This window comes from Schistocerca piceifrons, chromosome 2 (genome assembly GCF_021461385.2).
Source record: "Schistocerca piceifrons isolate TAMUIC-IGC-003096 chromosome 2, iqSchPice1.1, whole genome shotgun sequence".
Classification (NCBI taxonomy): domain Eukaryota; kingdom Metazoa; phylum Arthropoda; class Insecta; order Orthoptera; family Acrididae; genus Schistocerca; species Schistocerca piceifrons.
Window position 1 is genome coordinate 612,075,814 of NC_060139.1, and position 14,381 is coordinate 612,090,194.

General features: G+C 35.4%; 1 protein-coding gene across 2 annotated transcripts in view; it reads right to left on the minus strand.

Annotated features, from left to right (window-relative positions):
• The window catches only part of LOC124773942 (thyroid receptor-interacting protein 11-like), a 465,298-nt gene that overhangs the window by 18,863 nt on the left and 432,054 nt on the right, over window positions 1-14,381 (minus strand). For both annotated transcript variants that reach the window (XM_047249444.1, XM_047249443.1), the window contains exon 20: window positions 835-916. In XM_047249444.1, coding sequence (XP_047105400.1) covers window positions 835-916 — 82 coding nt within the window. The remainder of the gene's footprint in view (window positions 1-834; window positions 917-14,381) is intronic.

The window sequence follows — 14,381 nt, forward strand, 5'->3', positions numbered from 1 at the left end:
TTTACAACTATTGAACACTTGTTGGATAAAAAGAATACAATTCTGGAAACGTAAAATTTTAGGGAAACCCAGTCAGCTTAAAATGTCAAACACAAATCAGACATCTACATGCACACCTGAAAATTCTTACTGGATCTGTATTAACCAATTTCTTCCAGAAATGAAATGCACACTTTGTGTACTCAATGAACTGTTTTGTTGAGAATCACTTACACTCTTCCTGCTGTTTATGTTTACAGCTTGCAGACTTCCCAAAATGGAAAAACAAAAATTCACATGTATTACTATGCATTGCCAATACATAGTATAAGATGTGGTACCATTTGGTACTGCTTCATATACTGCTAACCAATCGTGTGTGAAAGATACTTTGCAAGTTCAAAGTTTTGCTTACTTCTAGAATATAACAGAAAAAGTACACAGCTGGCAAACAACAGTATGTTAATATTTATGCTGTTGTAAATTGAGAAATGAGATTAAAATTTATATTTCTGCAGATCTTCCACATATTAAACAAACTGGATACTGAATTTAAGTTCTCTGTGAAACAGCTCTTCTGGCTTAAAAAATTCTATGTGAAAATATTTTCATTTTAATAAAATGAGAAACAGTGTGTCTTCATTGTCAACATCAGAAACAGCTGACAGTGCATATATTGAGAGGGGAAAATAAGGAAAACATGATAAATGCTTAGTACAGATTGAAGGGATGAACGAGCCTTACTTGCAGCTCCAAGAACAAATAGCATATATGAAACCAAATACTTTCAAGCAAGAAAAGAGACATTGTTCCAACTGAAATTTTACTTTATTTAACTAAATTTTCTTCTTTTACCTGTCAATCTTATTTTCACCAACATTCACTTTAGACTGTGAGAGCTGCTCAGCTTTCTCCAACTTTTCAGTCAGTTCTGCCACTAAAACAAATTAAAAGAATAACTACTGTGTATAAGAAAAAAATATCTAACTTACTATCACAATTAATTATTAGTCTATCTGCAGTTGAATAATGACCAGATTGCCAGTAATTTTTAATATGTTATTGACCACAAATTTTAACTTCCCAATTATTAAGGTTTCCTTTAGATGCAAATTCCAGTTGTATCAGTTTATTAAGGAAGATATGAAATTCAAAGATGAAATGAATAAGAAATGGCAATGTATAATGAAAGCAAGACAATTAGCACAGCTATGCCTTTCACTCTTCAGTAAATGGCTAATTTCCAATGAATGTAAAACAAAGCAATTGCAATGTAGAATAGAAACTTTATGGTCACATGACATGTTACAAACAATCATTTGATTGAAACACTGGTGACTCATCATGGAATAACTCTATGCCTATCTAAGTATACCTTAAAAACAAAATACATTAAAAGAAAGCATATGGATGCTCCCAGAAGCACATTACAACATAAAAAGGTAAACACATGTTAGATTTCTTCCCATTTCTTAATATTTTTCATAGTGGTTTAAAATCTTTCATTTTAAGTCTTTTTCATGTTTGTTTCTCTAGTTTATAAATATGGACATACTTAATAAGAGCACATAATTCCATAAAAGGAGTATATATGTACACATCTAGATATTTAGATACATAGTTTACACGATACACGATTTATAAGTATGGACACATGAAAAAGAACATATACCTCCATCAAGGGAGAACATAAGCATACACATAGAACATAATGTAGAAATAACATAAAAACAAAACAAATGTAATATCTTCTACTTGTCTTCCTCATTTATAAAATCAGATTTTTCATTGTTTGTACCTGTGTGTTCTAGCTGAACCATTCCTAACACTGAGTACAGCTTAAGTACTCATCACCATATATTTCCTGTGATATTTGGTGTATCTCTGTAAAGATTTTCTTGAGTTTCATGGAAACTTTAATGCAGACATGTTGCTCCTCTAACTCTGCCATCTCGAAATTCACAAACTGTGTGACACGATGTTCTAATCAACACAGCACTTAACAATAGCTAACAGACATACAACAATGAAGTTTTTGGCAGTTCAACATTAAACACAGGCATGTACAGGGATGCCAACAGCATTTCACTCCAACTCACGATTGGCGCAAAATTATGAAAGTTTCATAATTTTTTGAACAGACCTCATATACAAGAAACAATTAGATTGCTTGTGAACTGCCTAACATGATAACCCATAAATACTTATAAAGCAGAACATTTCTATTTATAAAATGGATTTCCTGTTAAAATTCTTTAAGTTGGTCTTTTAATTTAAGGTTTTTAGGAAAGGCATTCTCTAGCTTCTGCCTGGCATGAATTGCCTATTTTTTCATATAATATCTGTTCTTTGGCTATTTATGTGGTATTCTGATTTTTGTGTAGTTTTATGCTACTGTCGGTCACTGTTTAAGTTTGGATTCATTAATTTCTCAAGCAATATTATATCCAATATACAGTATAAGCTTATCAAATCTTAGAAACAGGTCAAAACAGGATTCTTTGGGTTTGGCTCCACAAATAATTCTGGCAGCATTTTTCTGCAGTGCTAGTAATGCATTTAGGTTGGTTTGTGTTGTTAAATTCCATACTTTTACCGCCTTTTCAAATGTGATGATAACACTGAGTAATATGACATTTTTAATACACACACACACACACACACACACACACACACACACACACACACACACACACACACACATCTTCACAACATTTTCTGATTATGTTTATGACAAATATGTCTTTCAATAGCTTACAGGCTAAGGAAACAATAAGCATGTCCCACATGACATTGTACTGGACTGTGATTCCTATGAATTTTGTCAGCTTTCTTTTTTAACAATGTCATTTCCTATGGATAATTTCGTGCCACACACTGCTTCTTGGTGTAAAATTCCATTACTACAGTATTTTTAGCACTTACATTTATTGGCCTTCATTGAAATTCCGGACTATTTCATTGGTACATTGTTGTACAGTACCTCTAACTGTCAAAGGCCTTGTGTTTGAACATGTTACATCTTTTTTAAAGCTAGGAGGACAGTATTTTACATCATTAAGAAAAAAGAATAAATCAAGAAGAGAAGGAGTCCCAAGTCAGAATCTTGTGGCTCTCATTTGAAATTTGTAGTTTTGGATTTGAACGACTCACTGTTTGTTTTATGCAGCACAAATTGTTTCCTGTTGCTCAGATGAACTTTTATCAATTCATAGCCAGTTCATATAATACTCAGGTTCCATAGCTTTTTAAGTAGTATAATATTGTTAACACAATCAAATGCTTTTTCAAGATAAAGGAACACTCCAGTCACATACTCCCTGTTCTCTATGGCAGTTATTGTTTCATCTATTAACTGTGATGTGGCTACTGAAGTTGCCTGTTTTCTGAAAAGCCGTTCTGATTCTCAAATTTTTCATTTTGTTGACTCAGGAATATCATTAACATAGTGTAAAGAACTTCCTCAATTACCTCAGAAAATTCAGGAAAGACCGAGATGAGTCAACAGCCAGAATAACCTAACAGCCAGAATAACCGAACAGCCAGAATAACCGAACAGCCAGAATAACCGAACAGCCAGAATAACCGAACAGCCAGAATAACCGAACAGCCAGAATAACCGAACAGCCAGAATAACCGAACAGCCAGAATAACCGAACAGCCAGAATAACCGAACAGCCAGAATAACCGAACAGCCAGAATAACCGAACAGCCAGAATAACCGAACAGCCAGAATAACCGAACAGCCAGAATAACCGAACAGCCAGAATAACCGAACAGCCAGAATAACCGAACAGCCAGAATAACCGAACAGCCAGAATAACCGAACAGCCAGAATAACCGAACAGCCAGAATAACCGAACAGCCAGAATAACCGAACAGCCAGAATAACCGAATTTGCAACACAGGCCACTGCGAGACATGCAAGAAGAGAGTCAATGAGTTTCTGGAAGGTACCAACAGGGATGTGGAGACATTCTGACTCCAAAGTTGTGTCCAGATGTGCAAAGCTTCTCAGTAGAGAATCCATGGTATGAACAGCCTGATCGAGCTCATACCACGGATTCTTGATGGAGTTTAAATCTGGGGGCTTGATAGCCAGCAGAGTACAGTAAATTCACCCTGGTCCTCTTCAAACCATGCATGTACACTGCGAGCTGTGTGACATGTATTGTCCTGCAGTTAGATGCTACTATGCAGAGGAAAAACAAACTGAATATAGGGATGGACATGGTTGCCAAAGGTAGATGCATACTTGTGTTGATAAATTGTGCCTTCCATAACAACAAGATTACCCAGGAAATAAAGTGAAAACATTCCCCAGACTACAGCCCTTCCAACGATTGTTGCAGCGTGTTTGTTTTCAGACTTTCATGTTGTACATGCAACGGTCATTTTTTTGATGCAGCATAAAACATGATTAATCTAAAATGGACACTTTTTGCCACTCAGTGGATACACAGTTGGACTACTGGCATGCAAATTCCAACCTTCAACACATACACAGCAACGTTTGCTGAATGGTCATTAAAGAGACACTATTGGTAGCCTCTTGGTTCATCTGGGATGTCAGTTGCTCAACAGTTGTCCATAGACATCTCCACAGCCATCATTCACCTCTGTTATCTATGGCCCATGGTGTGCCACAGTTGCCTTGTCAGCAGTTTTCAATAGCACCATTTTGCCAGGCACAGTATACTTGGTGGCACATGAACAGTTTACAGTGTTAGGCATTTCAGAAATGCTTCCATCTTTGGCCTGAAAGGCAGTGATCATGCCCTTTTGATTATTCAGTAAATCACTCCATTTCAGCATTATGCCCCCCAGACATGCATTATTTACTCCTATTGCTAGTGCTGTCACCTGCCATCTGTGAGTGGTTATTGCACGTAGACATTGATTATATGTGGTGGTCACATTAATGTAACTGGACCATGTAGTTTCTGATAATAGATGGTAGTAATAACCATGATAGTTCTTCAATTCCACATTTAGTCTGTGATTACTGAAAAAGTGTCAGTTTTCATATTGTGGCTTCCATTTCATGGATTTTTTTTCACCCATTTATGGCAAATTCATTTAAACTTTTTATCATACTGCTGAGGCTTTCAACATCATCATCAAGATTGGTTCTTTTTGTCACATTTTTTTTCTTTTTGTTAATCATATAATGATTTTCAGCTTCTGTCAGTACCTGAAACGCTCAGAAAAGACAAGTTCCAGGGGAATTTTGTTAGTTGTAAAATTGTCAATGCATTTTTTGCTCCTATTGACCTGTCTAGTGGGCTTATTTGTCTGGAAAGTTGAATTAAACTGATCTAGTATAAACAAATATGGTGTTCTGTAGTCCAGTGATGGTGTTAAAGACAGTGTAAATGATCCAGACCTTGCAAAAGACAATGCGCTGAAAACGAATAATAAAGCTGAGAAAAATGATGATAAATGGGGAACATCAGGTAAAAAGAACAGTGTGCTTTTTCTAACAGACAGCCACGGCAGGAATATATCTAGTATGTTTCAAGAAATAAATCGAGACATAGCAGTGACCAGTGTTGTCAAACCTGGAGTGGGACCTAAACACAGTTTAGACACAAGCACTCAAACAAAATCCACGCAAGAAAATGACTTTGTTGTATGCATAACGGGATCAAATGATGTTGTGAAAAATGAAGCACTTGTTTGCGTAAAAGTGCTTCAGAACTTTCTAGAAAAAAATTAATCAAGGAATACAGTTGTTGATACAGTGCCTCATAGGCATGATCTAATCTGGAGTTCATGCGTTAATAAAGAAATTCGAAGAACCAATGTTAAAATAAAGAAACTGTGCTCTGAATACACAAATTATGCTGTGGTCGATATAAGTAAACTGCAGCGTAACCTTCACACCAGACATGGGCACCACCTAAACTATTATGGGAAAAAGTTTGTGTGCGAACGTGTCAACGAAATAATTAAAGAAAGACTCACACGGAATAAAACAATTTACAAAAGTAGCGATTTGAATAATACCTGGAATGTGCATCATTTTTTAGTGTAAAAGTCAGTGAATCGGCAGGTAATAAACCTCCTGTACTTGAACTAGATGCTAAAAGCAACATTCAGGTGAGAGAGTGTTGACAGACAATAAACAATAAACATAAATCTGTTACTGTGATGCAAATGAACATTCACTGCATTAGGGACAAAGTATTACAATTAGAACATTTTTGCAGTTTTGAAAACATTGATGTTGTTTGTGTCTCAGAACATTGGCTGACAGAGTATCAAGTACAATATTTTGTTCCTCAAGGGTAAGCTGTTGGAGACATTATGTGAAAAAGTGAAAGAAAGAATGGAGGTGTTCTAATATTTGTTAAAGATAATATAATGTTTACCAAAATAGATGTTATCTCTTACTGTGCAGAACTAGATGGAGAATTTGTCTGTATAAGACTAAATGCAGAGAATACTATAATTGTTAGCTTATATAGATACCAGGTGGAGATGCAAATACATTTTTCGAAAGATTTGAGCTGCTTATGAGGAAAATACTAAAGTCTAAAACAAAACTAATTATCTGTGGCGATTTCAACATTGAAATGGCCAACAGTGATGAACATGTTACTAGAACATTTTTTAATATCTTAAGATCACTTAATTTACAATGTATAAATTACATACCACACAGGATAATGCGTGCGTAGATAATATTATAGTAAATTTTTCTAGAGATATGTATGACGTCAGACTTGCCAGTGGAGCCCTAGCTGATCATGAACCATTGATTTTAACGTTCTGCTGCGGTCAGTTGCCTAAATCAGACACATCAGTCAGAATCAAGTCTAATGCCACATGGATAAGAGGGCAGAAAGATGAATATATTAATTTATTTATTGACAAATTATCTGATGTTAACTGGGATTTTGTACAAAACACACAATCTGGGAAGGGTGCTGGTGACATGGTGTTTAACAGCTTCCTGAAAATACTCAGAGTTATGGTACACCTGCTCACCATTAATTAAAAGTAGCCCTAAGCATAAACAAAAACAAACAGCTAAAATGGTATACAGATGAGCTAGCTCTCACTAGGGAGGAGATGCTCAGACTGTACAGAATATATAAAAATTCTTGTAAACAAGGACCTGAGCTAGATAATACTTCTTATAGAGTTTATCTAAAACGTAAAAAAACCTACAAAGACAAACTGTCCTTGGCCAAAAAACATGCATGTGAACATTACATAGAAAGTGCTGCCAACAAATTTAAAGCAGCATGGGACATCATCAACCAATATGATTCACAAACCCACACACAAGATGCAATGCTGGTCCCAGAAGAAGTAAATAATTACTTCCTAACCTCAGTGAGTGAGCTGAAAAAGAAAATCAAGCAAAATGGCACTTGTGCATTAGATCGTCTTGGTGCTGTGACCCATAGGAGGTATACTTTCCACTGGAATGTTGTCACCACAGAGAATATTGTAAAAGCTGTGACAAGGTTCACCAACTCCAAAAAAGTATAGACTGTTATTGGTTCTCTAACTATCTAATGAAAAAAATAATCCACTTTATCTGTCAACCTCTTTCTTTCATTTTTAATGTGTGTTTAGAATCTGGAGTTTTCTCAGATGCACTCAAAACTGCTAAAGTGATACCAGTCTTTAAAAAGGGAGATAAGGACCTGCCCCAAAACTATCGACCAGTTTCTATTGTCCCAATTTTCTCTAAAGTTTTTGAATATCTAATGTACAGCCAATTAAATAACTATTTTGAAAAGCATGATCTCCTCTCCAACAGATAGTTTGCATATCAACATGGTAAAAATACCACTACTGCTGTCACTGAATTTGTTAACCAGGTGTTAACTGCATTCAAAAGTAAGGATCTAGTATCAGTTGTACTTCGTGATCTTAGCAAAGCCTTCAACTGCATACCATTTAACACCCTACTTGCAAAACTGGAATTTTACGGCATACACAAATCATCTTTACATGTAATCAAATCATGCTTAAGGAACAAGAAACAGTTTGTATCAATTAAAAATAGATGCTCCTCGCTGACGGAAGTTTGGACTGGAGTGTCTCAGGGCTCGGTCCTAGGTCCTTTTCTGTTCATCACTGCAATTAATGACTTACCTTACCAAGTAGGAGCAAATTCAATTGTGTGATGACACAACACTGCCCAGTACACACCATGACACAACAGAACTGCATCAGGCAACACAGGAAAAACTAGAACTAGTAATGAAGTGGTTTTCTTCTAATGAATTCCTATGTAATCCTGATAAAACTCAAGAACTAATTCTGGGTTTAACTATAGCTGTTGAAAGCAAATCAGTTAAATTGTTAGGATTCCACATTGATTCAAAATTAAACTGGGAGGAACATATTAGCCATATCTGCAAGAGTGTGTTATCTCATCTGGAGACTGACAGATGTACTCACTGATGAGTATCTAAAGGTGGTATATTTTGGCCTGTTTCAGTCACCCATTTCCTATGGCATATTGTTATGTGGACATTCTTGCTATGTCAGTGAAATTTTGAAAATTAAAAAAAAAAAAGGTAAACAGAATAATGAGCAAAGTTAAGCCTAAGAAACACTGCTACCCCCTCATTATCAAGCACACGATATTAACTGTTGTGAATCTATACATCTACACAGCGCTGCTTTATGTCAAAAGCAACTTAAATGAGTTGGAGACCAGAGAGAACATACATCCCCACAACACCAGAGGCAAACTGGACTTCGACATACCAAGACACAGACTCACAAAGACTGCTAACTCACACAAAATAATAAGTCAAAAACTCTTCTATAAACTTCCAGCATCTGCTCGGTCACTGACCAGCAATATTTTCAAATGTAAGATTTATGATTGGTTACTCAAACACGCATTTTATAAGATAACAGAATATTTTCAAATAATCATTGACATTAGTATATATGAATATTCCTAAAAGAAGTGGAATTAAATTGTAAAAACTTTATTGTAAAGTTATTGTTAATTGTATATTTAATGTTCAGGCCTATTCCACTGTAAGTGGTCAATGGTGAATAAACTGAATACTGAATCAGTTTTCCTGAGCTGGAGTCAGTAGATAACAGATCATTGTTTACAATTCCAGTCAGTATCATCTTAACCCAGCCTTTATTTTTCATTTTTTTTGGTGATGTTTACTATGTCAACATGCAAGTCATTAAGAACTTCAAAGAAATTATCCAGGCTACCACAGGGAGGACTTAAAATAAATAAGTTCTCTTACTCCCACTTGTAAGTTCTACAATACCCTTTTATTCTAAAAGTACTTAGATCCATTACATTATAATTTCTACTTAACTGTCACAGCAAAGATTGCTACCCCACCATTATGTTTCCTTTTCTATTGGGGACAGGGCACAACATCACAGAGAGTGTACGATATACACTAATTAGCTTGTTTGTATACCAGTGTTCATTCACAACTAAAATACCATGGTTGTCAATCCATGCAATGGTATCCAAGTTATAGCGCTTACTGCTAAGAAAGTTTTGCTTACATAATCTGAAGTTGAGTTTGGACTGCTGAACTCTGGTTGGAATTGTTGTGAAATGCAGGTCACCAGTTGGAATCTTTGCAGATCAATGACCTGTGCTTCACGGTAATTCATAAGTAATGGATCTGAGGAGGACCTTTTACTAATAAAATAAAAAGTGGGCTAGAAAGTGTTTGTGTTTCTATTAATTAGGACTAGTCACAGTACCATGTGGCTATTATGTCTTCAATTACGAAATCTGACTAGAACTGCATACCAGGAAAAAGAAACAAAAAAGATTTTTTTTGAATGATAGAAGATCTCTTTGACACAAATCATTCAAATGGTATGAGAGAGATGCAAAATGAATAAGCTACGAATTCTTTTATGGCTCAGTGAAAGAGAAAAAATAACCAGGCTCCTTGGTGTTTGTCCATCAAAAACTAAAGGCCACAAAACACTGCAGGAAAAAAAAAAATAAAAAAAATAAAAAAAGGGTTATGAAGAAATGGAACAATACTTTGGTATACATCAGGTTGTTACATCGAAACTTGTTATTCAGTATCAAACAGGCGAAGCAGTAATGGAAGGAAAATTTCCTCCATCATTGATCAGCAAGTATTAGTAACGCCAACAGTTGCAGTAGCAGCAACAATGTTCCAGCTTCTCATTTTTATTTTTTTTTATTTTCCCTCCTTCTGAAGTTTTTGATAGGTGTAAAATCACTAATGAAAATAGGGTATATATAGTAATGACTGTTACAGGAGCTTTGATGTACAGGACTGAAAACCTGGCAACAAGCCACACTGCTTTTTAATGCCTTAGAGACAAATGTAGAAAAGTGAGACACACAAATAGTCAGTATAAATTTAAGCTAAAGAAGTGCCAAGAATAGTATTGGACTTGGATGGAAACCTGTTTCCAACTCTCACATGTGTTATAACAACTGATACATGGGCAATGATAGTAACTTTTCAAGGCAAGCACAATTGTTAAAGAGTTCCTGAAACCCTTAACTTTTCAGAAGAATGGGGAGCCATGGCTGTTTACCAAACAGTGGAAAAGTGGAGTGTAACAGACAAAATTCAGACTTTCAGTGTGTCAATCAGTACATTAAGCAAAACAAGTCAAGAAAAGAATGCCTATACAAATCTAGTAAAATTTTCCAGTCATGATTGGTTGTACCTCCATTATCATCATCACATTTTTGAGTCACCAGCAGGTGCAGTTTACATCTACATCTATACCACTTACGGTTCAGAAACAGCACATTTCAGAAGATTTAAAGAAATCATGATGAAAGAACAAGATGATTCACATATGTGGTAGAAATGAGCTGACTGGTCTACTGTTCTTGGATTTCATTAAAACTTTTGTTCTGTTAGAAACAGCAGCAGGATAATTGGTGAGCACTGCTGGCTTGGCAACTTTGAAGAACAGGATATTAAATACCAGGAGTTAAATAGATGACAAAAACAATATACTGCACAAAACATTCTTAGTTTTCTTGCTGCATCAAATCTGAGTAAAATCTCGAGCTTTTGACAAAATCCCAAAATTATTATTATTACTTTACTATCTCCACAGGTATAAATTACACACTTTGCATTACAAGCTGGAAATTGTAATGAGTATTCTGAGTCACTCAGTATGTTAATAAACACATCAAATCTCATGTTGAATATATAAGAATTTAAAACAAAAAATTATCAACTCTCGCTCCTCTAACCTGTTTTTTATTTTCTTTCATTAACATTCGTAACTGGAAATAATTCCGAATTCAGTACTCTGTCACAACCCCATAATATGATGTAGTTTAGTATGTGTCATTTGAGTCATTTAGTAGCTACCGTCATAACATGCTATGTCATTCAAAATGTAAGAGCAAATGCAGAATTTTTCACCAATGCAGAAGACAATTGTTATGTGGTCAAACGCAGATATTATTTTGAAATATTTGTATTTCTCTCAGTTATCCCATCTGAGACTGTTTTATCATTAAGACTAACAACTATGTCTTTCTGTTTCTGTTAGGTGAAAAACTGAAACAGATGTAACACCCATTATGCCTGTACAGTCCTTGACAATGGAGTTGTGGCTCTGAACCATATTGGCAGCAACTATAAAATAAAAATATTGTGACTTAAGACGGAATATAATTGATAAAATACATCCTTACCCTAGAAGTAACAGTCACGGACAGTCCTGACTTAATGTCAATTAATAATGTATATCGTCCGTGTCTTTTTCATGAACAACTAACAGTCATGGGTGCTGCTGTTGTGACCATTTATTGCCCATAGATGGCTTGTGATTGGTCAGTGTGACTCATAATTATGTCATGCTGCTAGATATTTTGTCCATGTCCACATTGATGATGTCAGCATTCTCACATGAACATGAACAATTTAGTGGATTTCTGTGTCTCTTCTGAACATCAAGAGCATGAGCAATTGATCAACATTTCCACACTCTTGTTTCTTTTGTGATGATCAACCTATTGTGCTAGTTCCTTTCTATGGTGCTACATCTAGGAAAATAGGTAGGGTCCTCAGAAGTAGAGGTGCAAGACTTATTTTCTGAACACCTAAGAAGGAAAAGTAGATGTTGCACACAGTTAAAGAAAGTCTCCATCTCAGAGTCCCTGGAATTAATAAAATTCCTTGTAACTGTGGAAGCAATTATATTGATCTGTCTACCTGTACTGTTACGTGCTGCTGTGCAGGACACCAGATGTATGTTAAAAACTGAGGACTTAGGAAATCAGCAGTTGCTGACCATGACCTTACAAAATAAACACAGAATAATATTTGATGAATTTAAAATTTTGTCCTATGTTTCTACATACTGGCATTCTGTTATTAGAGAAACAGTAGGAATTGGAATATGCAGGAACAGTGGCTATACAGGATGTCCCAGGAGGAATGGTCAATATTCAGGGATATGTCAAGAACAATAATTCAAAGGAAAAAAGTCTAGCAAACATGGGCTCTAAAATGTATACCTTACGAGCTATGAGCAACACTCGATCTCTGATACTGTGAAAGAAATCTCTTCTACTGCACACTCTTTGCTGTCCATATTTTGTGTAGTAAGCATGGGGTCTAAAATGCATACCTTAAGAGCTATGAGCACTTTTTCAGTAGAAATGTGTTCGCATTAGCAAATATGAACATGTGCTCATAGCTCTTACAGTATGTACTTTAGGGCCCATGTTTACTGGACAGTTTTTTCTTGTTTGATCTATACTACTACCTTCCAAAATATTGAAAGCAGCAGAAGAGATTTGTTTCACAGTACTGAAAAATGCAGAAGTGTTCACAGCTCTTAAGACATGCATTTTAGGGCCCATATTTAATGCAATTTTTTGCTTTGAATGATCTATCTTGTCATCTTCCTGAATATTGACCATTCCTCCTGGAACACCCTGTGTTATTAGTGGCACACAAGAATAAGCTCTCGGTGCCCAGAAGACAAAGAGAAATCTGCTAAATTGTTTTTGTTCCTGTGAGAGAGGTGGGGTGGTGCCACCAATGAACACATGAACACGATCTTTAGCAGCATGACATAATGATGACATACATCAATGGAAAACAAGCTGTCTATTGGCTATAAATTATCACTATGATAGCAGCCATGAAAGTCAGCTGCTCTTGACAAATATGGAGGAGGATTTCATCAAAAGGTTGAGATTTACTCGGATCTGATGCAACAAGAACACCAAAAACGTTTACACGAGGATAATATCGCAAGAAACTTTGATCTCAAAGATAATTTGTGTGTTTCAGTTGCAGATGTTTCAGGATCACTAGCAGTTACCTCTTTAAGAAGAATATTTATTTTTCTAGCTAGAACATATACTGGAAGCAAATAATACACCTAATCATATTCCCTATTTGTATGCCACCTGAAAACTTACTAGGATATTGAACCAAATATCAATAATGCATTTGCAATAAAAATTTCCAACCATTTCTGGTACTGAATTCCCGAAACTTAGCTTCTATCCTTGTGGAATGATAACATGCTGACCGCTGTTATGGCAAAGAATCATGCTTCCTGGTCAAAAAAGGAACATTAGAAGCCTTGAGAAGCCAGTTATTGTGAAAGAGGTGTGAATCTCATTAAAGAACAGTAACAATATTCATCATTTGCATTTGCAGCTCCTTGTGTTTACCATGTTTGCAGTTAAAACTGCTAGGTGTCAGGTTTAGCAGTTATGCAAAACTCCATTTTTTCCATGTTCCCAAACATGTTTCAGCACCTCTGTGCCATCGTCAGTGGATTTCTGTTTCATTTAATCTGTAATGTGAACATTTCTACTAAATAATTACAAAATTATAGGAATATTAATCCAAACAACAATTTGTTTCTTTTTGTTAATACCTTTACAATCGGTTTTAATGGTTTTTCAGGATGACTTGTGTATTATTTATTGCAGGTAGCTTGGCATCTGCAACCAAACGATGTTCATGAGAAATTTTGTTGGGAGTTAACAATATTGTAAAAGACGAAACTGGGAAACAATTTGTTTTCTGTAATGTAATAGGAGACTCCAAAAAGCAACCAACTTTTAACAAATCCTCTCTCAGGGAAAAGTAATGTTCAGTGTTAGTTCATTCACCCTCTGATTTTATTCTGTAGAAACTGCAGTAAATAAAAATGCATCTCTCTTATAGAAATTGTAAGCATTGTTAAAAACCTAATAATTTTTCAATATTTATATTGTTTCAGTAATTTTTTATACTTAATTTTTACTACACTGAATCAGAATGTTTTTCAACAATAGCTGGGATTCTCCAGGTGTGTACACACAAAAGTATATTACAAGAAAAAAGGAAATGGTTCTGATGTTGAAGAGCCCAGTACTTTTAAATGGAATCAACCAGTGCATCTATTATATTTTT